The sequence below is a fragment of the Cornus florida genome, unplaced genomic scaffold (genome assembly GCF_030987335.1).
Source record: "Cornus florida cultivar Cherokee Brave unplaced genomic scaffold, ASM3098733v1 CherokeeBrave_3.0.0_Hap2_Chr02, whole genome shotgun sequence".
NCBI classification, from domain to species: domain Eukaryota; kingdom Viridiplantae; phylum Streptophyta; class Magnoliopsida; order Cornales; family Cornaceae; genus Cornus; species Cornus florida.
This window is the reverse complement of record NW_026775572.1, coordinates 56,463,410-56,486,380: the sequence shown is the minus strand read 5'-3', so window position 1 is coordinate 56,486,380 and position 22,971 is coordinate 56,463,410. Positions and strand designations below refer to the sequence as shown.

Sequence of the window (22,971 nt, the reverse complement as noted above, 5' to 3'; positions counted from 1 at the left end):
GGTTCGAGGCCCGTCGATCGACAGATTGTGAAGGTCAGATCAAGGTTCAAGGCCGTCGATCGACAGATTATGAAGGTCGGATCAAGGTTCAAGGCCCGTCGATCGACAGATTGTCAAGGGTCAGATCGAGGTTCAAGGCCCGTCAATCGACAATTTGTGACTCGGATCAAGGTTCAAGGCCCGATCAATGATTTGTGATTAATAAATCGAGGTTCAAGGCCCATCGACTGACAGATTGTCAAAAGGTCAGATCGAGGTTCAAGGCCCGTCGATCGACAACGACTCGGATCGAGGTTATGATCGATGATTTGTGACTATCAGATTCAAGGCCTATCGACCGAATGTAGGCTAAGATTGAGGCCCAATGATCGACTATCACATGCCTTGCTGAGGTGGACTTTGTCAAAGTGTTGACTGTTTGACTTGGCCCTTGCTGACGTGGCCAGACCACGTCCACAGAGGGAATTGAAGAGTGGAAGCTTCTATGTCTATGTCGTGGTAAAGCATAAGATGGTGGTGGGAGACAGAGTGGAAAGGCAGAGGCTGAGGCCAATGGAAGATAGGAGACTGACAAGGGGAAGCGGGTTTAACTCGCAAAAATGGGCAATGCCCATTTTTAGTATTGGACACGTGGCGTAACAACAAGTGGCCACGACAACAAGGAGGATGGAAGTATTTTCCTTACATAAATTTTTTGTACACATGTTTTTTTTTTTTCTATTGGGCCACCTAACCAATTAGGTTTGAAAGACATGTGTCCTTGTCTAAAATGGTAATTTTACTTTACTTTATTTTTTAAGTATTATTTCATTTTACTGGCAAAAGGGTATTATAATCTTTTTACGTAGACATACAGTATTTGCACCAAATTAAATGTAGAGAGGTGTTTTATGTTACACACGGACTTGTTTTTGCACAATATCCATAGTACAGGAATTTTTTTTTACACTTCACCCTTTTCACTAATGGCCTGAAAATGACATCCAGATCCAATTTCACTTAAAGTTATGTCATTTTTCCAACTTTTAAATCGATCGACGTTGTGAAGTATCTCTAAACCGAAGCTAGTGGGAGGGAGAGATCCTGTGAAGAGTGCTTGCTTATTGATGGTGGATTTTGAAATTTTGGTAACGAAGGTTACGGTTTGTTATGGGGTTTGGGTGTTCATTGTTCTTGCTTACTCATGATTGGTGAATTTTGTGTGCATCTGAATTGACTACTAATTGTTTGATAAAATGTCAAACTGTATTTTTTTTAACTGTCTACGAATTGATTTTGCATTTGTTACAGTTCTAGACTTGGATTTGAAAAACATTTTAGCGATTGTAATCAAATAACAGAAAATAAGAGGGAAAACAATGGCTTTACTTGTAAATCGTCCTACTTAAAAAAAAAAAAAAATCGTTGAAATAAACAAAGCTTCAAGTGGTTTTCTTACATCTAACAAAACAAAACAAGACGCACCATTCTAGACTACTAAAGGACATAATTTAGTGATACTTTTTCACCTTCAAAAGTAGAAAATTGTGGGTGTAAAGTTGGCATGCAAGTTTCACTCTCTCTCTCCCTAATCGTTTGCGCAACTGTTCATAGCACTGCTCAATTTCCAAATTAACTCCAACAAATCTCTTGCAGGATTCATAAGCATAGATTGTGGGATAAGCGAAGCTTGGAGCTACACTGACACGACAACAGGACTACATTATAGTTCAGATGCAAACTTTGTGAAGACTGGTTTGAGCATGCCTATATCATCTGAATTTTTTACTGACTCAGGCGGACAACAGTTTCTGAATGTTAGAAGCTTTCCTGAAGGAACCAGAAACTGTTATACACTAAGACCTCAAGGAGGGAGAGGTAATAAATATTTGATAAGAGCGGGTTCTTGTATGGAAATTATGATGATCAAAAGCAGCCACCGATTTTCGATCTGCACATTGGAGTTAATTTCTGGTAAACACTGACAATCTACGATTCAACCTCTACTTGGAGGAAGGAGATCATACATGTTCCCACTACAGATTATATGAATCTTTGTCTTGTAAACACAGGCCATGGAACACCTTTCATCTCAGCATTGGAGTTAAGGCCTTTGAATAATTCTATGTACCACTAGATTTCTGGTTGCGTCAAGATTTGGGTTCAACAAGAGATGACTATGTAGTGAAAATATCAGGTTGGTCTTTCATATCTAAATTTAGAAATTAACTAGCTAGGCAGAATCAATTAAGTTTCTCCTTCATTTGAATTTCTGTAGTACTTGATATATTTATATATATGCTCATGAGTCATGCCTGTGGTGCTAATGTCTCTCGGACACAAAGATGATGTTTATGATCGTGTGTGGAGAGGCCATATAGCCAGAACTACACAAAGTTAAGTACCCAACATTGGATTCGATAATGAATCGGACGGTCTGTACCAGCCACCATCTAAAGTATGAGCTCTGCCATCACACCAAATGTTAGCAACGATTCCTTATACTACAGTTTCTATACTCGCAAAAAGATGACAAAGATGGTAATCATGTTCTTTCCAATTACCTTTGATGTTTTTTCATTCTTCCTCATGTTCTAATTAACTCTCTCATATGCATGCTTTCATTTTGAAATATTAGTTGCTGCTATGATGAGCATAAAGTCAATCCATCAAGTGACAAGAAACTGGCAAGGAGATCCATGTGCCACCTCAAGATTACGTGTGGGTTGGCCTCAACTGTAGCTACAACGGTTACGATTCCCCTAGGATCATAGCCTTGTATGTTTATGGCCTCAAATTACTAGTGCATATATATAACTTTTCTTGATTTTTTTTTCTTTTTCTTTTTTTGGTAAGTTACTTTTCTTGATTTTATCACTAATCATTTTTTGATTAAATTATTCAATTTGGAATTAGGAATTTGTCCTCAGGTAGATTGACAGGGAAAATAACTCTTAACATATCCAATCTCATGATGATACAATATTTGTAAGTACGTTAGTCTCTTTTAGTAAATACTAGTTAACATGTCCACTTGTTAATAAATAAATGAACTTTTATTTATTTGTTGTAGAAATAATAAATTAAAATGTTTTTCTTTTTGTTTTCTCATAAGACAACTGCGCTTGATGCAACCAGCCTTTTGATGGGACCGCATTAGCTTTGCACTTCTTCCCGCGACAAAACTGATCAATAATGCATGGCTCGAGTGGCGTAGCCACAAAGAGACAAGTGGAGGCAACTGCCTCCACTCAACTTTTAATCTTTTAGATTTTATAAGAAAATATTTTCATATTTATATAATTATTTCCTCTAAAATTTGAATATATTATATATATATATATAACGATTTTACACCAAAAAAAAAAAACAAAATAAAAGAATATAATCATGACACGATTATAAATATCTATAATATATTTATCAATTTATCATTTATCCATAAATTATGATATTTTTTTTTCATTTTTTTTAAAATATTATATTATTTCTCACTTTCTAAAAATATATATATATATTTCATCAAGATATGTTATCACACTTTTGACTTTACCACAAACAAATGAATTGTTTCCATTACATCCTCAATCTTTAATATTTTTCACAATCCAAACAAAGTAAGCGTAACAATCATTTACAAGAGACATAGTTAGTTGTATTGCAAGTGGCAAACAAGTAATCTGATTTTTTATTTTTTATCATCTAAATTTACAATTATTATTTGATATTATAATTTTAATTAAAAAATTATTAATTATGAATATCAAAATTATTTTAGGGGTTGTTCTTTCAAAATTTAGTTTGTTTAGAATTTGTTTTTATTTACAACCCAAATCAATGAAATCACAGATTCACTGTTATCATGAATTTTTTTATTTTTTTTATGTGAAATAGTAATGAATAATTTAAAAAATTATTCTGAATGTACTGAATAGAAATATAATGAATCAATGTTTTAATTTTTATATATATTGTTTAGGTTCAAATTATATATATATATATATATATATATATATATATATTATTGGTATTAAAGATTGCTTCTTCAAAAGAACGAAGAGGTTCATAGATGTGGCGTACGGAACAGACCAATGTAATGAACCAATGCAACCGACAAAAGGCTTTGAATAAATTTGTGGCGTGGAAGTTGAAAACATCAGATTCCAATAACATTGACCGGAGACGTCATCAAAGATAGCTTATAGAAGACGCTTCCTAACCGTGACCACACAGTACTGAACGTGGAAAACAAAGTCGACATGGGTAACCGGATGAAGAAGCATAATGTGGACTATGATTATTGAATTTAGTAGCAATGAGAATATGTGTACTTTAAATGAAGGAGCAATGACCTAAGGAATGGTGGAAAATGAGAACGTGGCTGGCAGCACCAAAAATAAGTGATCACACACTTATTTTTAACAGACACGCCAACACCATCATACAGAAGAAAGAGACGAGAGTGTTTGGAGAGATAAATTTTGACAGAGAGAGAGTAATGGGGAAGAAGGAGGTGGAGGAGGAGCGAAAGGATGGCGGAGTTGTGGCGGTGGAGCCGAAGCCGAGCAAAGGACGGACCTCGAAAGCGATCGACTGGTTCGAGAGGCTGATTGTGAAGCTAATGTATGACACTTCACAGCCTCAACACTACCTCTCCGGTAACTTCGCTCCGGTTCACGATGAGACTCCTCCTTGCAAGAACCTCCCTGTCATAGGTTACCTTCCGGTGAGTCAAATTCACCAGATTCATACACTTTTCTATTATTATTGTTTTTTTTTCCTCCTAATTTTTGTGTTTTGTCTTTCTTGTGAACTTGAAATTATATGAATTTTTTTGTTACCATACTATTCCATTGCGTTTGGAAGCATAGAACTGGCGGCGCCTCAGAATGTAGTGCTTGCAAGGGGAGTAAACACCTTTAGTTTTAGTCAAATTGGATGTTGGGGCCCTTAAAATTTGAAATTCAAGTGTGGTCTTGGACACTTGGCACTAATTGAGGCTGAAAGTAAGGATGTCCCAATCCAAGCCAGTGTCAATCCAATCTCAATCCGAAATTAGACGGGGTTGAACCAGCACGAATTATATTCAACTTGAGTTATGATTTTAACCCGATTAGAATGTTTTGTGTGGCCGGGTTTCCCGGGTTTAGAGCTTTGTTTTGTTTTTTTTTGTTTTTTCAAAAATTTATATACGTATATCTATGATTATATTATTAGTAATATATATATATATATATATATATTTAATTATATTATTAATAACTCTAAACCAAAAAAACAAAATATTTTAATCATTTCAGCCTCCCAATCGTTTCCATCTCTATTCTCGTTCACGACTCTGAACTTACCCCCCCCCCCCCCCCCCCCCTCCCCCCCTCTCTCTCTCTCTGCAACTGCAACTGCAACCTACAAAATCTACAAGAATCAGAAGTTCAAAACCCATATATTTCAGTTTATCTGTCTGTCTGCGAGAATCAAAAGTTCAAAACCTTTTACCTATATCAAAACCCATATCGGCATATCATTTCAGAATGTTCAAAAAATCAAAACCCATATCTTTCAGTTTCCATCGCCCGCCGTTCCAGTTCGGGTTCGCCGTTCGCAAGCTTCAGCCGCTGTCTCTCAACTCTCAAGCTTGCCCCCCTCTGTCTCTGCAACTGCTACCTTATATGTATGGGTTTTGTTTTAATTTTTGGAAGGGACGGCGGCGGCGGTGGATCAGCGGAAGAGGTGGAGGGACGGCGGCGGCGGTGGACCAGCGGCTGAGGGGAGGGACGGCGGCAGAGAGAGGCGACGGCAGCAGAGGGAATGGCGGCGGCGGCAGCCAAGAGAAAGAGAGAGAGAGAAAGAAGAGGGAGGAGATAATAATTTTTTTTTTCTGGAGTTAGTTTTTATTTTTTTTTATTTTGGGTTTTGGATTGGGTTCGGGTCGAGCCCGAGCCCAAACCTAAACATGTTTGGGTTTTGACAAAGTCCAATCCGAACCTGAGCCCGATTTATGAATTTAAAGTCCAAATTTTAAAATTTCTGGTTGAGTTTGGGTTGGGCTAGATTAGTCCGCCTAAGTTGCAACTTGAGTAGTGATGGGACTTAGATATTTATAAGGGAAGTGGTCTTTTAATTTGTGAAGACAAATTTATATAGTAAGTTTATTTTTGTAATTTTAATAGAGTTTTTTTCATAAAAAATTTAAACTATAAAATGCCAAAAAAAAAAAAAAAATTCAGTAGGGGCGAATTGTAATATTAGTGGGGACAAATTAAAAAAATTTCAAAAATTTGAAATATAAAATGCAAAAAAAAATAATTTAGTGGGGGCATCTTCATAAATTTTAAAAAATTTAAAGTATAAAATAAAAATATAAAAAATTGGTCCTAGGTCCGGGCCTGAGTTTGAGTGAAGAATAATTATGGATGCACTGGGAACGAGTAATTTGATTCAAGTTGGGTATATTGCATGGATTAGAGAGGTAGGTATAGAAGAACATGGGTCTAGTAACTAAAAAGGACATAGTGACTTGTTAACTAATGGATGATATGGCTTGATATATCATTGAGTTAGTACAAAGTATTTATCTAACATTCAACTTATTATTAAAAATGACATTAAAAGGTTAAATATAGTAAATGATATGTCATGTAATAGAAAATATTGAAGAGAGACAATTCATGTGACTTACTCCATTCATATGGGATTAAGGGATTAAGGCAAGAATGATGATGATAATATTGAAAATGATGATGGTGATTCAACGGGTTATGGTTTAATGCTTTGTTCTAAGTTGCATTGTAGGGTTACTGCTTGGTGTAGGGCTATGGTTTGGTAGAGTGCTACCATACTTGAATATCAGTTTGAGACTGAGGGGTGCGTTTGAGTATAAGCGTAGTCTCTTTGTGCAATTAATACCAAATGTAACGGTGTACCTAGTTTGCACATCCCAGTACCCATTTAATAGTGTGGCTTTTATGAGTTATTTTGATAGAAATTATTTTTTAGTTCAGCTAAAGGGAAAATATATTTTTTATTTCTTTGTTTGTTTTTGGGGTATAATTAGGGAATTTAGGGGATTTGATATTGTTAGGATAGATGGGTAGTCGAATTCTCTATTTCATTTTCTATTGGTAAGAAATCTTACTTATTAAAAAAAATAAAAAAATTCTATTGGTAAGATTAAAAGGTTATCATTTAGTGTTAGCCTTGCTAGTTTAGGGTGTTGGGAGGGGTTAACTGGATATTTACTAAAGTTTCAAACCGTGATCGCAGCCAAGATGTCGCCTGCCACGGTTTTGGGCCGTAGTAGGAGTTATGTAACGGGTATTGGTTGTCGCGACCAAGAAATTTTTTCAACTCTAAGAAACATAGTCAAATGAACTAATATGCAAGTTTTAACTTTATAATTCAATAAAATCATGTTTTTAATGAATTTTTGCTTTGATACCATGTTGAAAAAGATACGAGGACTAGATATTTGTGAATAATGATTCGATTGATAGGAATCATGGTTGTTAAAATCCCGATTCGAATGGTAGAATTGTATGATTCTACGATCCCAAATTGACAAACCTATCTGATGTCATTCAAAATCGCTGGGAAGTAGAATCTGAGTAGGATTTGTAGAATCGGAAGTAGGATCGTAGAAAGTTTCGCACGATCCTAGTGATTCTACTAAATTAGTATTATTTTGTTCTTCTTCTAGATTTATTTGCGCCTACAATTCATTTTGGACAAATAAATTTAATCATTTTAAATATGAAGTCCAACTCTTTAGCCTAATTACATTAAAAAATTAAAAATAAAAACAAAATCAAAGACCCAAAGTTCAAATGTAGAGATGATCCAACTCTGAATTTCAAAGGCATGGTTCAAAACTTAAGAAATTTCCTCTGTTTTGTTTTATTCTTATTAATTTCTCTTTTCTTCTTTCTTTTTCAGTACAAGAACAAATAAGAGTTCTATATTTTTGCCTATTCTTTGTCCATTCTGAAACAAAAACAAAAAGAGACTTCATTTTTTTTTTTTTTTTAAATGTTCTTTCCATCTCTGTTATGTTCCTTTTTTTAACCAAAAAGTAAACTTTTCAACTAAATTATTCAGACAATTAGGCAACTAAATTGTACTTTTCTCTATCTACTTCTCTGTTCCCTTTTTTCTATTTGTTTAGGCTTTACTTTAATTTCTTTTGTGAGATTATGCTTAATTGTTATGCTGATGTTTTCGTTGACATCGAGAATTTGATTTCAAGTGTTTGTCATGTGTCTTAGTATCTTTTATTGTTAATTGATTTTGCTAGAGTATCTCATTTGGTTATTTAGCCTTATCCTCTACTTAAATCGAAAATATTTGATTTAGAAAGTTAATTTGAGTTACATTTCTATTACTTTTATAGAATCTTACCGATCCGATCCTACGATTCTGATCCTATGGACCCATCATCGATCCTACATAGAATCCCGATCCTAACAACCTTGATAGGAAGGAAGAGGGAGGGGTGGAGGGAAGATAGGAAGGAAGGAACAAACTTCCTCCGTTTAGTAAAGAGGAGATAAGGAGAAAAAGGATAATAGGACGACTCATCGATGACTCATCCTTCCTCTTTCACAAATTAGACAAGAAGCAAGTTTAATGTCAACTTGTTGTGTTAAAAGAGGCTCTAAGGGTCTTCTTGGTAGAATGGAATATGAGATATTTAGGACCGTGCTTTCTAAATTTAAGAAGAGAATATTTTGCTCCAAGTTAGTAGAATGACACGTTGTCTGCCTCCATATGGACTTTGATGTTATTGTGTCTGAAATCTGAATGGAACACCTCTCTGCATTTCACACTCTTTATGCTTATATGAAACAAATACAAATTTTTGGTGTCCTCAGTTCCCCCGGCATCAAGAGAGCTTATATAACAGATTTTGACTTCGAATATTCTGTTAAAGTGATGGTTGAATAGCCAGACTTGGAGAACATAATTCGAGTTGACTAGGAGTATGCAATGTTATTTTCTGATTGCAGTCTTTGTAACTTCTGAGATTTAGTTTGTATTAATTTATGCTGGTTGACAAAATCACTGAAATTGGTAATTGAATCAAATTGATTAAAGAATTGGGAATGCACTATTATATGTACTTCAGAATAATGCTATTCTTGGAAACTAACTAATCCTGGAGATACATATCATTACATATAAAAAACTGATCCCTAGAAATCAGGGATTATAATAACTAATAAATCCTTAGCTATTAACAGCCTGTACACAATTTCCTTATACAAGGAAAGAATCGTATTTTCCCACACTCCCCCTTAAGCTGGTGAATGGATGTCATCCATTCCAAGCTTGCTGGTTATTCTCTGAAAAACGGTACCAGGCAATCCTTTGGTAAGCACGTCTGCTAGCTGTTCTCCAATAGGAACAAAAGGAGTACAAATGAGGCCACTATCCAACTTCTCTTTAATAAAATGCCTGTCCACTTCAATGTGTTTTGTGCGGTCATGTTGCACAGGATTGTGTGCAATATTGATGGCTGATTTATTATCACAGCAAAGCTTCATTGGACCTTCCCATATGATTCTCAGATCTTCCAAGATTATCCTTAGCCATAGTAATTCACATATCCCGAGTGCCATCGCTCTAAATTCGGTTTCTGTGCTAGACCTTGCAACCACATTCTGTTTTTTGCTTCTCCAAGAAACGAGGTTACCACCTGGGAAGGTGCAATAGCCCAAGGTTAATCTTCTGTCAATCATGGATCCTGCATAATCCGCATCTGTGTAGGCTTCAAGAGTCGGTCCTTCCCCTTTCTTAAACAGAATTCCTCTTCCTGGTGTACCCTTTAAGTACTGCAGAATTCTATACACAGCTTTGAGATGTGATTCTTTGGGATTGTACATGAATTAACTCACAACACTCACAACATAAGCTATATCCGGCCTGGTATGTGACAAATAAATTAACCTCCCCACAAGTCTCTGATAAGAGCCTTTATCCACGACCACGTCTTCTGGAGCATCACAAAGTTTGTGGTTTTACTCCATAGGTGTCTCAACTGGCTTACATCCTAGCTTGCCTGTATCAGCCAATAAGTCTAACACATATTTTTGCTGTGATATAAAAATCCCTTGTTGAGAGTGGGCTACTTCAATACCAAGAAAGTACTTCAGTTTTCCTAGCTCTTTGATCTCGAATTCCTTCACTAACTGTTTCTTTAAGCTCTCCATTCCTTCCAAGTCATCTCCTGTTACTATGATGTCATCCACATAGACCAACAATACTGTCACTCCCCCTGATGCTGAGTGCTTTACAAACAATGTATGATCACCTTGACTTTGCTTATATCCCATACTCACCATCACTTTGGTAAATCTCCCAAACCAAGCTCTTGGGGATTGTTTCAGTCCATACAAAGCTTTTTTAAAGCTTACATACCATTCCTTCCTTTTCATTTGAGCCAAACCCAGGCGGAATCTCCATATAGATCTCCTCCTCAAGATCGCCATGTAAGAAGGCGTTCTTGACATCAAATTGCTGTAATCTCCAGCCAAAATTTGTAGCCACTAATAACAGGATTCTCACAGTATTCATCGTAGCAACTAGAGCAAAAGTCTCAAGATAATCTATGCCGTAGGTTTGTGCATACCCTTTGACAACTATTCTTACCTTATACCTTTCCAAAGAGCCATCTGAGTTGTATTTGGTTGTGAACACCCATTTACACCCAACTGGCTTCTTCCCTTTAGGCAATCTCACTAAGCCCCAAGTCTTGTTTTTCTCAAGTGCTTCCATCTCAACCTTCATAGCATTTTCCCAATTCTCATTTCCTAATGCATCGGATAAAGTTTTGGGAATAGGGACTGTATTTAGGCTAGTAAGAAAGGCCCTGTGGTTATGAGAAAGATTCTTATATGACATGAACAGATAAAGAGGGTGTTTGGTACAAGTTCGAGTTCCTTTTCTAATTGCAATAGGGAAATCATAATCATTTTGTTCAGAGGTTTCATTGGTGTTATCATTGGGTTGAGTAATTACCTCGACATTACCAGGAGCAGATTTGGGTGATTGAACTTGCACAGGTTGAGAGATTGGTGCTCTTTTCCTTGAGTAAATCTGCAATGGATGAGTAGAGTCTTGAGTTTGCTTCCCATGTAACACTCCGTGTGATTTGGGTGTATGAGGCTCGGCTTCTGACCGTGTGTTTGGCTTGGACTGAATGTTTTGGAGTATGTTTGACTCGGATTGATGAGAGATAGGGGTTGGAAACTCAAGGAGAAAAAGATCCTTATCCTTATCTTCAATGAAAGGTGTCTCCCATTGAAGATAAGGACCGTTAAAGTACTGATCTTGTTCGACAAAAGTAACATTAGCAGACACATAAAATCTCCTTGTCGAAGGATGATAGCATTTGTAGTCCTTTTGGGTGGAGGAATAGCCAAGAAAGACACATTTGAGAGCTCGAGGATCAAGTTTTCCCCTTTTTTGATAATACACATGAACAAAGGCAACACAACCAAATATCTTTGGAACAAGATTATTAGATGCGTTAAAATTGGGAAAGAACTGTGTAAGGACCTGCATTGGACTTTTAAAACCAAGGACTCTTGTAGGAAGCCGATTGATGAGATGAGCAATGGTTAAAACAACCTCCCCCAGTATTGTTTTTGAACAAGAAAGCTCTTATAATAGCGAGAAAGTGGCTGTTCTTTCGTTCGGCCACCCCATTTTGTTAAGGTGTGCTAACACAAGAGGATTCATGTATTATGCCCTGTTTTTGGAAATACGGAGAGAAAATTTGATTAAAGTAGTCCTTAGCATTGTCAAATCGGAATCTCTTTATCCTAACACCAAACTGAGTTTTGACCGTACTGAAAAAAGTTGGAGACACAGAACTGACATCCGATTTATTTTTTAACAGAAAAATCCAAGACAATGGAGTACAATCGTCAATAAATGAGACAAACCACCTTGCCCCAGAAACATTAGCAACAATGGAAGGTCCCTAAATGTCACTGTGAATCAAGGTAAATGGAACAGAAGTTCTTTTATTGCTGATTTGAAAAGAAGTACGTTTGTGCTTTGCAAGTTCACATACATTGCAATGAAAATTTTCAATGGATAAACTTTTAAACAATGAAGGAAGCATTATTTTGAGAACACTAAATGACGGGTGACCAAGACAAAGGTGTTGAAGCCATATCTTGTCTTTATTGGATTTAAATGACTCGGAAAGAAATGATAATGGTGACAAACTCTCAACTCTATTTTGTCCATTTGATTCTTCAAGGTAGTATAGACCATCCCTCTCCCTAGCATGTCCAATCATCCTCTTCGTGCCCTGTTCCTGAAATATACAACGAAGAGGATAAAACGTCACATTGCAATTAGAATCTGTAGTGAGTTTCTGGATTGACACAAGATTGGTGCATAGTTTTGGGACATGGAGGACATTCGTAAGTGTAAGGTGGTCATTCAAAAAACACATCTCCTTGACCAACCATGGTTGTCACTGATCCATCAGCTGTTATTATTTCCTATTGCTAGGATAAGGGGTTTATGAAATAATTTTTTTTGAGGAATGGGTCATGTGATCTGTAGCTCCTGGGTCAATGACCCAGGAGCTTAAGGAGACTGTATCCGAAGCACTAAAAACATGAGAAGAGGGGGAAGGAGAGGAAACACCTGAGAACACCAGACAGTTTCTCTAACGTTCCCAATAAGCTCCTTAATTTCTCTATCTCTTCTTTGTTGAATTCGACAGATGGGATTGAAAGATTGTCTTCACTGTTTGATTGTGTGGTTGCCATATATGCCTGTCTCTGTCCTCTTGGTTGTCCACTCTTTTCTGACCGGGCTTTGTTCGCAGTTTGAGGCTTGGTATGGAGCTTCCAGCACTTCTCCTTAGTATAGCGGGATTTTTTGAAATATGTACACCAAAGAGAATCCTTGTTGAATGGTCTTGGCATGTCTGCTTGCCCATTGCCTTCTCCAAAACGTTGTTCGAAGCCATAATTCTTCACAGCCGTGTTTTTTGCCACCAAGGCCAAACTCTCTACTGTGTGAGTTTCAATCATGACACCCCTTCTTCCTTCCTCAGCAAGAACAATTGCAATTGCCTCATTTAAGGTTGGCAAATCTTCTTTTCCAAGTATTTGCACTCTTACAACATCAAATTCGATGTTTAAACCTGCAAGAAAATCATAAATTCTGTCCTTTTCAACAAACCTATTAAGGATAGCTGCATCTTCACTGCACTTCATCTGAATGCACTGATAATGATCCATCTCCTGCAATAGACCCTTCAAGAGGTTGGAATATTCGATGACTGACCGATTACCCTGTTTGGTAGCGGAGATTTTGGTCTTTGATCTCATAGATCTGTGCAGCATCACGTACTTTGGAATAGGTCTGCTTGACTGCTTCCAATATCTCCTTGGCCGTGCTCAAAAACATACAAGTGTCGCTGATTTCTGGGAACATAGAGTTCCATAACCAAGACATAACCATAGAGTCTTGTTCATCCCAAGCATCAAACTTAGGATCCTCCTTCTTTGGACCATTACCAAGCAAGTGGCTCAGTTTCCTTCTTTCCTTCAAGAATGTGTGGACCATTTGAGACCACTTCAGATAATTTTTCCTGTTCAACCTGTACGCTGCCTGGATATTCTGCAATTCTCCTGTTGGGACAGCGCCGTTGCTTCCAGTTACAGGGATCTCTAAAGTGTCGCTGGTTTCAGTGGATGTTGACATGGTTTAGAGAGAGAGGTGGAATCCACAGGTTTGATAACACTGGATTTTCACAGAACAAGAACACGAAGAAAAGGACTAGCAAAGAAGGCCAAGAGAAGATGATTACCCAGAAAACGAGCCTAGGGCTCTGATACCATGACAAAATTACTGAAATTGGTAATCGAATCAAAATGATTAAAGAATTGGGAAAACACTGTTATATGTACTTCAAAATAATGTTATTCTAGGAAACTAACTAATCCTGGAGATACATATCAATACATATAAAAAACTAATCCCTAGAAATCAAGGATTACAATAAATAATAAATCCTTAGCTATTAACAGCCTGTGCACGATTTCCTTATACAAGGAAAGAATCATATTTTCCCACATTGGTAACCCATGGAGTACCTTACAGTTTTTTAGAAATAAAATGCAAAGAAAGAACAGCTACACGACTGTAACACAATATGTGATTCACCAATAGGACTACATCTGCAGGCTGTCCAAATAGAGTGTATCCTTGCTCTAAGAAAGGATTGCAAGAAATACAGGGATAACTCTTTTTTTTTATAAGTGAAATACAGGGATAACTCTTGCCTCATCAAAAGACCTAAAGACAGTCCACCGAACCTTTTCTCTCTGTTTATTTTATTTATTTTTTGATTACTCTACTGAGTTTTTTGACTGAGACTATGGCCTAATAGAGCGGAATAAAAACATAGGATTCATGTAGCCGCCCCAAGTAGTTGGGAAAATACTTTAATGCTTTATTGTTGTTGTTGATTACTGTTAACTGAGATAGGATAGACCAGAAGATGTAACTTATCATATTAGCCGAGATATGATAAGCTAGAATCATGATATTTGACTTTATTTACGCACATGTCTAGGCATAGAATATACAATGATTTTATTCAGTTTCCTTTCTTGTAATATTAACATGTGCTTTTTTTAGTACTCCCTCTGTCCCAAACTAAGTGTCATTTTTTGGGAATCTAACTTTTTAAGAGAATATTATTATTTTATTGTATTAGTAGTGAATGAATTACTAAACTAATCCCTAGTAGGTCCACCATGACGTGATGGTTTACTTTTTTTAGGTTCAATGCAAGAAGGTTAAATTGGTAATATTACAAAAAATAGTACACTTTTCAAATGGGACACTTATTTTGGGACCGAAAAAAAAATAGAAAGGTGGGCACTTATTTTGGGATGGAGGGAGTATAAATACCAATACTATGAATGAGGGATTAAGCCCCATTCAAGCCTTTACATATTATTATTCTCATTCAAGCTTTTACACATTTCTCTTGTACTCCTATCTTGTATTTCTTCTTGGTATCAAAGATGGGGTGGACCGACTGCAACGGAGGCGATGTGAGTTTGACACCACCCATTCAGGAATGGTCTAAGGAGACATGGTTGATGTTTATGGTATGGGGAGACATGGTTGGTTGCTTATGGTTTGAGGAGACATTGTTAATGGGTTTATGGTCTTAGGAGACACAAGCTGAGACAAATAAGATGTATCCACGGTGGGTTGGAGAAACGCCATGGTTATATCTTGACTAGTAAATTTAATGCAGTCAAACATAGTCGTTTGCTATATATTCATAAAGTTTGAGGATGTATTGTCCAAGTTGGGCATCTCAGATATCCACGCACCAACTTGAGGGGGAGTGTTAGCCATAGGCTAGAATCATGGATATCTTACTATATTAGCTGAGATATGATAAGCTAAAATCATGGTATTTGACTTTATTTACGGATATGTCTAGGCATAGAATATGCAATGATATTATTATTCTCATTCAAGCCTTTACACATTTTTCTTATATTCCTTCTATCTTGCATTTCTTCTATTACTCTATATGGTGAAATGAATTCAATTATATTGAATCTATTAATATTTTTACAAGAGCCTCTGTTGGGCTATATAAGAAATTACAGAGAGAAAAATCAGCAACTAACTAAATTTTGAAAACCCTATAATCAGGAATCCCTGATTCTCTATCAATCAAATCCCTAAACTCTAGGAAACAAATATTTACACAAATCCCTAAACTCTAGGAAACAAATATTTACACAATTCTAGTGCTAACCTACCACTAATCATGGAGACTAACTCGTATTTTTCCACACTCCCCCTCAAGTGAGTGAATAGGTGTCAACCATTCCCAGCTTGGAAATGATTTCTTGGAAGATAACACGGTTGAGCCCCTTTGTAAGAACATCTGCCAATTAACCTCCCGTGGGAACGTATGGTGTGCAAATTAATCCACTTTCTAGTTTTTCCTTGATAAAATGCCTGTCTATCTCGATGTGCTTAGTTGGGTCGTGTTGCACTGGATTATGTGCAATGTTGATTGCTGATTATTTATCACAGTAGAGTCTCATTGGCCCACTCCATTTAATCTTCAAGTCTTCCAGTATAATCTTCAACTATAACAATTCACAGACACCTTGTGCCATTGCTCTAAACTTGGCTTCTGCACTTGACCGGGCTATAACATTTTGCTTCTTGCTTCGCTATGTTACCAAATTGCCTCCAAGGAATGTACAATAACCTGAAGTAGACCTTCAATCCATAGGGGACCCTGCGTAATCTGCATCTGTGTAGGCTTCAAGGACAAGCTCAGAGTTTCTCTTGAACATTATCCCCTTCCCAGGATTAGCTTTCAAGTAATGAAGCACATGGTAGGCAGCTTGAAGATGAATCTCCTTGGGGTCATGCATGAATTGGCTGATGACGCTAACAGAATATGCTATGTCCGGCCAGGTGTGGGCAAGATAAATGAGTTTTCCAACTAATCTCTGGTAGATCTCTCTATCTACTGCTTGATCTCCAATAGCCTCTCCAAGTCTATGATTCGGCTCTACAGGTGTTGCAGCTGGTTTGCTTGCGAGCATTCCTGTTTCCTTAAGAAGATCAGTGACATACTTTTACTGCGAGATGTAGATACCTTGTCTAGAATGAGCCACTTCTATCCCTAGAAAATACTTCAATCTCCCCAAATCTTTTATCTCGAATTCTTTAATTAAACATTGTTTCAAGGCTTGTTTCTCTTTCTCATCATTTCCAATCATAATTATGTCGTCCACATAGACTATCAAGGCCGTGACTTTCCTTAAAACTGAGTGTTTGATGAAAAGAGTGTGATCTCCCTGACTCTACTTGTATCCTGTAGCTAACATCACCTTAGTAAATCTCCCAAACCAGGCACGGGGCGATTGTTTTAAACAGTATAAGGCCTTCCTTAACTTGCATACCTTGTTCCTTTCAACTCCTCCAAATCCTGGCAGGATACTCATATAAATTACTTCTTCCAGGTCACCATGTAGAAAGGCGTTCTTCACATCGTACTGCTATAATTCCCAATTAAAATTGGCTGCTAATGACAACAAGATCCTTACAGTGTTCATTTTTGCAACTGGAGCGAAGGACTTTTGGTAATCAACTCCATATGTCTTAGTGTACCCCTTAACAACTAGCCTTGCTTTGTAGCGCTCTAATGATCCATCAGCCTTATATTTCAAGGTAAAAACCCACTTACACCCTACTGCCTTTTTTTCTTTTGGTAAATCAACCACCTCCCACGTCCCATTTTTTTCTAATGCGTCCATCTCAACTCTCGTTGCTTTCCTCCATTCTTCATTGGATAATCCCTCAGATAAAGTGCTTGGAATAGAGACTTCATTTAGACTCGTGAGAAAACTCCTATGGGCTGGTGAGAATTTCTTTAAGGACACATAATGAGATAGAGGGTATAATGGTCGTTTGGTACACTCTCGAGTTCCTTTCCTCACGGCTATGGGCAAATCTTGGTCAGTTATTTGAGGTCCAGAGGTCCAGGGAGCTGGTGTTCTATAAGTGGAGTAGGTTCAGATATCGTTACCTCATTCTCAGGAGTCAGGTTGGAGGTTTGGGCCTACACCGGATCAGGAGCTGGACCTTGCTTCCTCGAGTACACCTTCCCTTTCCCATACTGTACGTGATCAAGAGTCATATGATCCTTCACAGGAGACACAACAAGAGACATAGGTGACAAAACAGGAGATTCAGGCTCAGGTACTGAGTTGGATTGAGTGTTTGATATAGGTAAGAGAGATGGTGAACGAGACGAAGACGGTAAAGCAAGCTAGAAAAAAATCCTTATCTTTCATGATAGACGACTCCCCCTGAAGATAAGGTTCAATAAAATACGGTTTCCCTTCCGCAAATGTGACATCAACTGAGATATAAAGTTTCCTGGTAGGAGGATGAAAACATTTGTAGCCTTTTTGTGTGGACGAGTATCCTACAAACACACACTAAATGGCTCTAGGATCTAATTTGCCCCGGTTGTTGCTATGGACATGAACAAATGAAGTGCACCCAAATATCCTAGGGGTAAGGTTGTTTGTGGCACTAAGGTCGGGGTAGAATTTAGAAAGGGCTTCCATTGGACTTCTTAACCCTAAAGCCCGTGAAGGAAGTCTGTTTATGATGTAGGCAAATGTAAGTACTACTTCCCCCCAATAGTGTTTTGGTACATTTTGATGAAACAAGAGTGCTCTAGTAGTGTTTAGGAGATAATCGTTTTTCCTTTCGGCTACTCCGTTTTGTTGTGGAGTATTAATGCAAGATGACTCATTAATAATTCCTTCCTTTTGAAAGAAGGGTGACAAGACTTGATTGAAGTAATCCCTCGCATTATCAGACCTAAACCTCTTTATTTTGGTACCAAACTGATTACAGATCATTGAATGGAAATTGAGAAAGATATTACTCACATCTGATTTGTTTTTGAGTAAAAATATCTAAGAGACTCTAGTGCAATCATCGATAAAGGACACAAACCACCGTGAACCAGAAACATTTGGGACTGTGGAGGGTCCCCATATATCACTGTGAATTAAATAGAAAGGGGAGGAACTTTTTTTTTTGCTAATGGGAAAAGCTACACGAGTGTGTTTTGCATACTCACAAATATCACAATGAAATGTCCCAATATTTATTCCCTTAAACAAAGAAGGAAACATGATTTTTAGAATTGCAAAAGAAGGATGTCCGAGACGAAAATGATGCAACCATATGACATCTTTATTGGAAGAAGAGAGAAACGAAGTGGATAAATTTGTCCTGATCATACTCGGAAGGCTCGGTGTCTCAAGGTAGTAGAGTCCTTCCTTTTCCTTAGCACGTCCAATCCTCCTCCCCAAATCCTGGTCTTGAAATTCATAGTAAGAGGGATAAAACGTAACATGACAATGTAAGTCTCTAGTAAGCTTTTGAATGGACACAAGGTTAGCGGACTATTTAGGAAGATGTAGAACATTTTTAAGAACAAGACTAGGGGTGATATGGATATCTCCTACACCAGCAACCGTGGTTGTGGTTCCATCAGCAACAATGATTTTCGTATTGCTAGGACATGGGGTATAAGTGCTGAACTGGTTTGAGGCATGTGTCATGTGGTTTGTGGCTCCCGAGTCTATGATCCATGAATCCACAAACAATTTATCAGAAACATTTAATCCATGGGAGAATAAAGACTCACCTGAGAGGGCTAAAGAACAAGCACCAGAAGATGGTTTCTCGAGGGTTCCAAGCAGGTTCTTAACTTCTCTATTTCTTCACCGTCGAATCCTCCATATTCTTTTGCCTGGTCCTGACCCACCTGTGAGGTCATATGGGCTTGTCCTTGTTGTCATTGCTACTGTCCTCCTTTGTTTCCCCATTCTCGGCTGGATGTGGGTGGTTTCCCGTGTAATTTCCAGCAATAATCCCTGGTATGTCGCGACTTTTTACAGTATGTACACCAGAGATTATCTTAGTTTGCCCCCTATGATAATTCCGCCTTTCCATGTTCAGCATTTTGCGGTTGTTCTAGAGTGAAACCCCGCTTGCTGTCACCAGAGGCTACGAGTGCTGAGCTGTCAATCGACTGAGGTTCAAGCATGATTCCTCTCCAAATCTCTTCAACCCGTATCAATGAAATCACCTCATTAAGAGATGGTACCTCCTCCTTGCCCAAAATTTGAATTCTGACTTGATCAAATTCAGAGTTTAGGCCAGCGAGAAAATCATAAACTTGATCTTTTTCAATGAAATTTTTGATAATTATAGCGCATTCGCTGCACTTCTAATCAATCACCCGGTAGTGATCCAGTTCTTGCCACTGGTTTTGCAGAAAATTGGCATACTCAATCACGGACTTGTTCCCCTGTTTTGTAGACGCTGTCTTTGTCTTGATCTCGTATACTTGCGCCGTATCATGAACCTTGGAGTAAGTCTGGTTGAGAGCGTCCCAGATGGCCTTCGCAGTTGCTAGGAACATGCATGTATCGCTGATTTCGGGTGTCATGGAATTCCACAACCAGGACATGACCATTGAGTCCTCCTCGTCCCATGCTTCGAAACCTGCATCACCTTTCTTTGGTCCCGTTCCCAGCAAGTGACTTAATTTCCCTCTTCCTTTTAGAAAAGTTCAAACCAATTGAGACCATTTCAAGTAGTTTCTTCCATTTAGTCGGTGCGCTGGTTGAATATTCTGCAGTTCACTTGTGGAGCGTTGAACCTGCTCTTCCTCGGGTGATTGGGATGGTTGAATAGTAGTTTCTGACATTCTTCAACAATCGGCTATGAAGGCCGGAAAGAAGGGTTATGCGAAAATTGGCAAAAGAAATTGCCAGAGAATGATTGCAATGAAGGCAAGTCACAGAGAAAATTGGCTATGAAGGCCTGAACAGAAAAAATAAAAAACCGCTGAATTTTTTTTTTTTTCAGGAAATCCAAGCCTTACGGCTTTGATACCATGTGGTGAAATGAATTCAATTATATTAAATCTGTTAATATTTTTACAAGAGCCTCTGTTGGGCTACATATAAGAAATCACAGAGAGAAAAATCAGCAACTAACTAAATTTTGAAAACCCTATAATCAGGAATCCCTGATTCTCTATCAATCAAATCCCTAAACTCTAGGAAACAAATATTTACACAAATCCCTAAACTCTAGGAAACAAATATTTACACAATTCTAGTGCTAACCTACCACTAATCAAGGAGACTAACTCGTATTTTTCCACACTTTACTTAATTTTAAATGCCTAAAGTTCCATTGCTGAGGTGTTGTTTTTAATGAAGCTCATATACTGCTGCCTTTTGAAGGAAGCTACTTAATTCTTGCAAATATAGTTAGCAAGCTGTTTTTTTTTTTTTTGGTGATTAAATTGTATATTCTTATGCTTGTGCTGCCAGAGATATGATGTTTAAAAAAATTGAATTACAGGATTGCTTGAATGGTGAGTTTCTCAGGGTTGGCTCAAATCCGAAGTTTGCTCCAGTGGCTGGATATCACATGTACATCCTTTTTCTTTTGCAAATTATTATAACGAGAAGGCCTTGTTCTATTTTGAAAGTTTAAAGGAAGTTATAATATCTTGATTTTTATCAGTTTCAAATACATGTACCCTTTTCTTTTTTTTTTTCCCGTTATTGGTTGGGGTTAATATCAACCAGGTGACAGTTGTGCTCATACCCTCTTTGCTCTCTTTTGCAGGTTTGATGGAGATGGGTGCGTGTTCTCTATTCCCTCACTAAATTGAAGATAACTTGCATGGTTTATTTGAATTTTTTTTTCTTTTTTTTTCGAAGAAGGAAGAACCTTTTTCACTCCATCATCTCATTTTCTCCCACTGTTGAATGGCATTGGAGTCTCTATTGTGACTGAAACTAATGTGGGGTAATTAAGTATTTTCCACCGAATGGCCAACTTTTTCTCTGCAAAGAATGACAAGTTAATTCCCAAGTCGCATCTTACGCTTCAATGGCAAAATCTACCTGTAGTTTAGAATTAAAACTAATAATTGTACTGATGCCAGTTGAATGCTCTCTCTCTCTCTCTCTCTCTCTAAAGAAAATACCTGCATCATTATGTGCATTTTTTTGCATACAAGTTAGTTACAAAATGACATTTCATACTCTGTTCAAAGTTTAGTTCAGCAGTCCGATTTTCTGAATCACAATTCTCTTTCACCAGCAAATGGAGCTCTATTCTAATAATCAATTATTACATCTGTTTATCTGTTTTCTGTTGTACGTTAATTTAACAGTGAAATTTTGCAGCCTTCATAATTGCTATGGATTTTCCAATTGAGTGTCACTTTGATATCTATAACTATTTTAAGGCTTTTGTATATCTGATTCTGCAGCATGGTTCATGGTATGCGCATCAAAGATGGTAGAGCAACATATGTCTCCCGTTATGTAAGGACATCACGTCTTAAGCAGGAAGAGTATTTTGGAGGATCCAAATTTATGAAGGTATACCTCTGAACTACATAAATTAATTTTTTTAGGTGTCTTTCTTCTTCTTCTTCTTGTTCCTTTTTTCTTTTTCTTTTTCTTTGTACCCATATATGTAATATCATTAATGTTTTGTCTTCCATTCTTGTTGCCCTTTCACTTCTGGATCTTAATTTTTTTAACTAAATTAATACATACACTCAACAAAGCCTTTTTCCAACTACTTGAAGTTGGCTATATGAATTCTCTTTTTCCATTTTGCTTTATTTAAGTCCATAGGACTAAAACAATACATATATAATTAAAAAAATAAAATGAGAAAGGAGGATCAATTAGGAATTATAAATATCTCAAGAGTGAATAAATTACATATTGGTTTGTCATTTCATCTGCAGATTGGAGACCTTAAAGGGCTGTTTGGATTGCTTATGGTTAACATGCAAATGCTGAGAGCAAAGTTGAAAGTATTGGATGTTTCATATGGAACTGGGACAGGTGGGTCAACTGATTATGCTTCTCTGCTTCAACACCAAAATATTCCTGTGGGATTGTACCCCTTAACAAAGTCGTTCCAGTGCTATAGTAACAATACTACAGAGCCAAAGATATTATTCAGTTATGGTCCTGATATAAATTCACATATGAGAAGTGCTCGAGGTGATAACCTTTTGTCACCTCCTTGCAGGTAACACAGCTCTCATATATCACCACGGGAAGCTTTTGGCACTTTCAGAGGTAGATAAACCTTGTAAGCTCTCTTCCTTTTCTATTTCCTTTTCTTTAGAAGGTATCTCATTTCTTTATAATTCATGGAAATATAAGAGACACTCTGAATTTTCTTTAGATGGGCAGTGCCCATTGGTGCATTGAATATTTACACAACCTTTGTCATGTATTGATTGGTTCTTTTTCTCTCTTGTTTTTTTTTTTTTTTTTTTCCCAATAAATTTGTAACTGAACCAGTGCACATTAATTCATATTACGCATGGAT

At 37.2% G+C, this 22,971-nt stretch overlaps 1 protein-coding gene across 1 annotated transcript in view; it reads left to right on the top strand.

Annotated features, from left to right (window-relative positions):
* The first annotated feature begins 4,347 nt into the window (after positions 1 to 4,347).
* Positions 4,348 to 22,971, top strand: part of LOC132295053 (carotenoid 9,10(9',10')-cleavage dioxygenase 1-like) — a 44,383-nt gene continuing 25,759 nt past the window's right edge. The window contains exons 1-6 of the mRNA XM_059793131.1: positions 4,348 to 4,705; positions 20,965 to 21,035; positions 21,235 to 21,249; positions 21,887 to 21,998; positions 22,376 to 22,475; positions 22,666 to 22,728. Of these exons, the coding sequence (XP_059649114.1) occupies positions 4,349 to 4,705; positions 20,965 to 21,035; positions 21,235 to 21,249; positions 21,887 to 21,998; positions 22,376 to 22,475; positions 22,666 to 22,728 (718 nt within the window). The 5' untranslated portion in view covers position 4,348. The remainder of the gene's footprint in view (positions 4,706 to 20,964; positions 21,036 to 21,234; positions 21,250 to 21,886; positions 21,999 to 22,375; positions 22,476 to 22,665; positions 22,729 to 22,971) is intronic.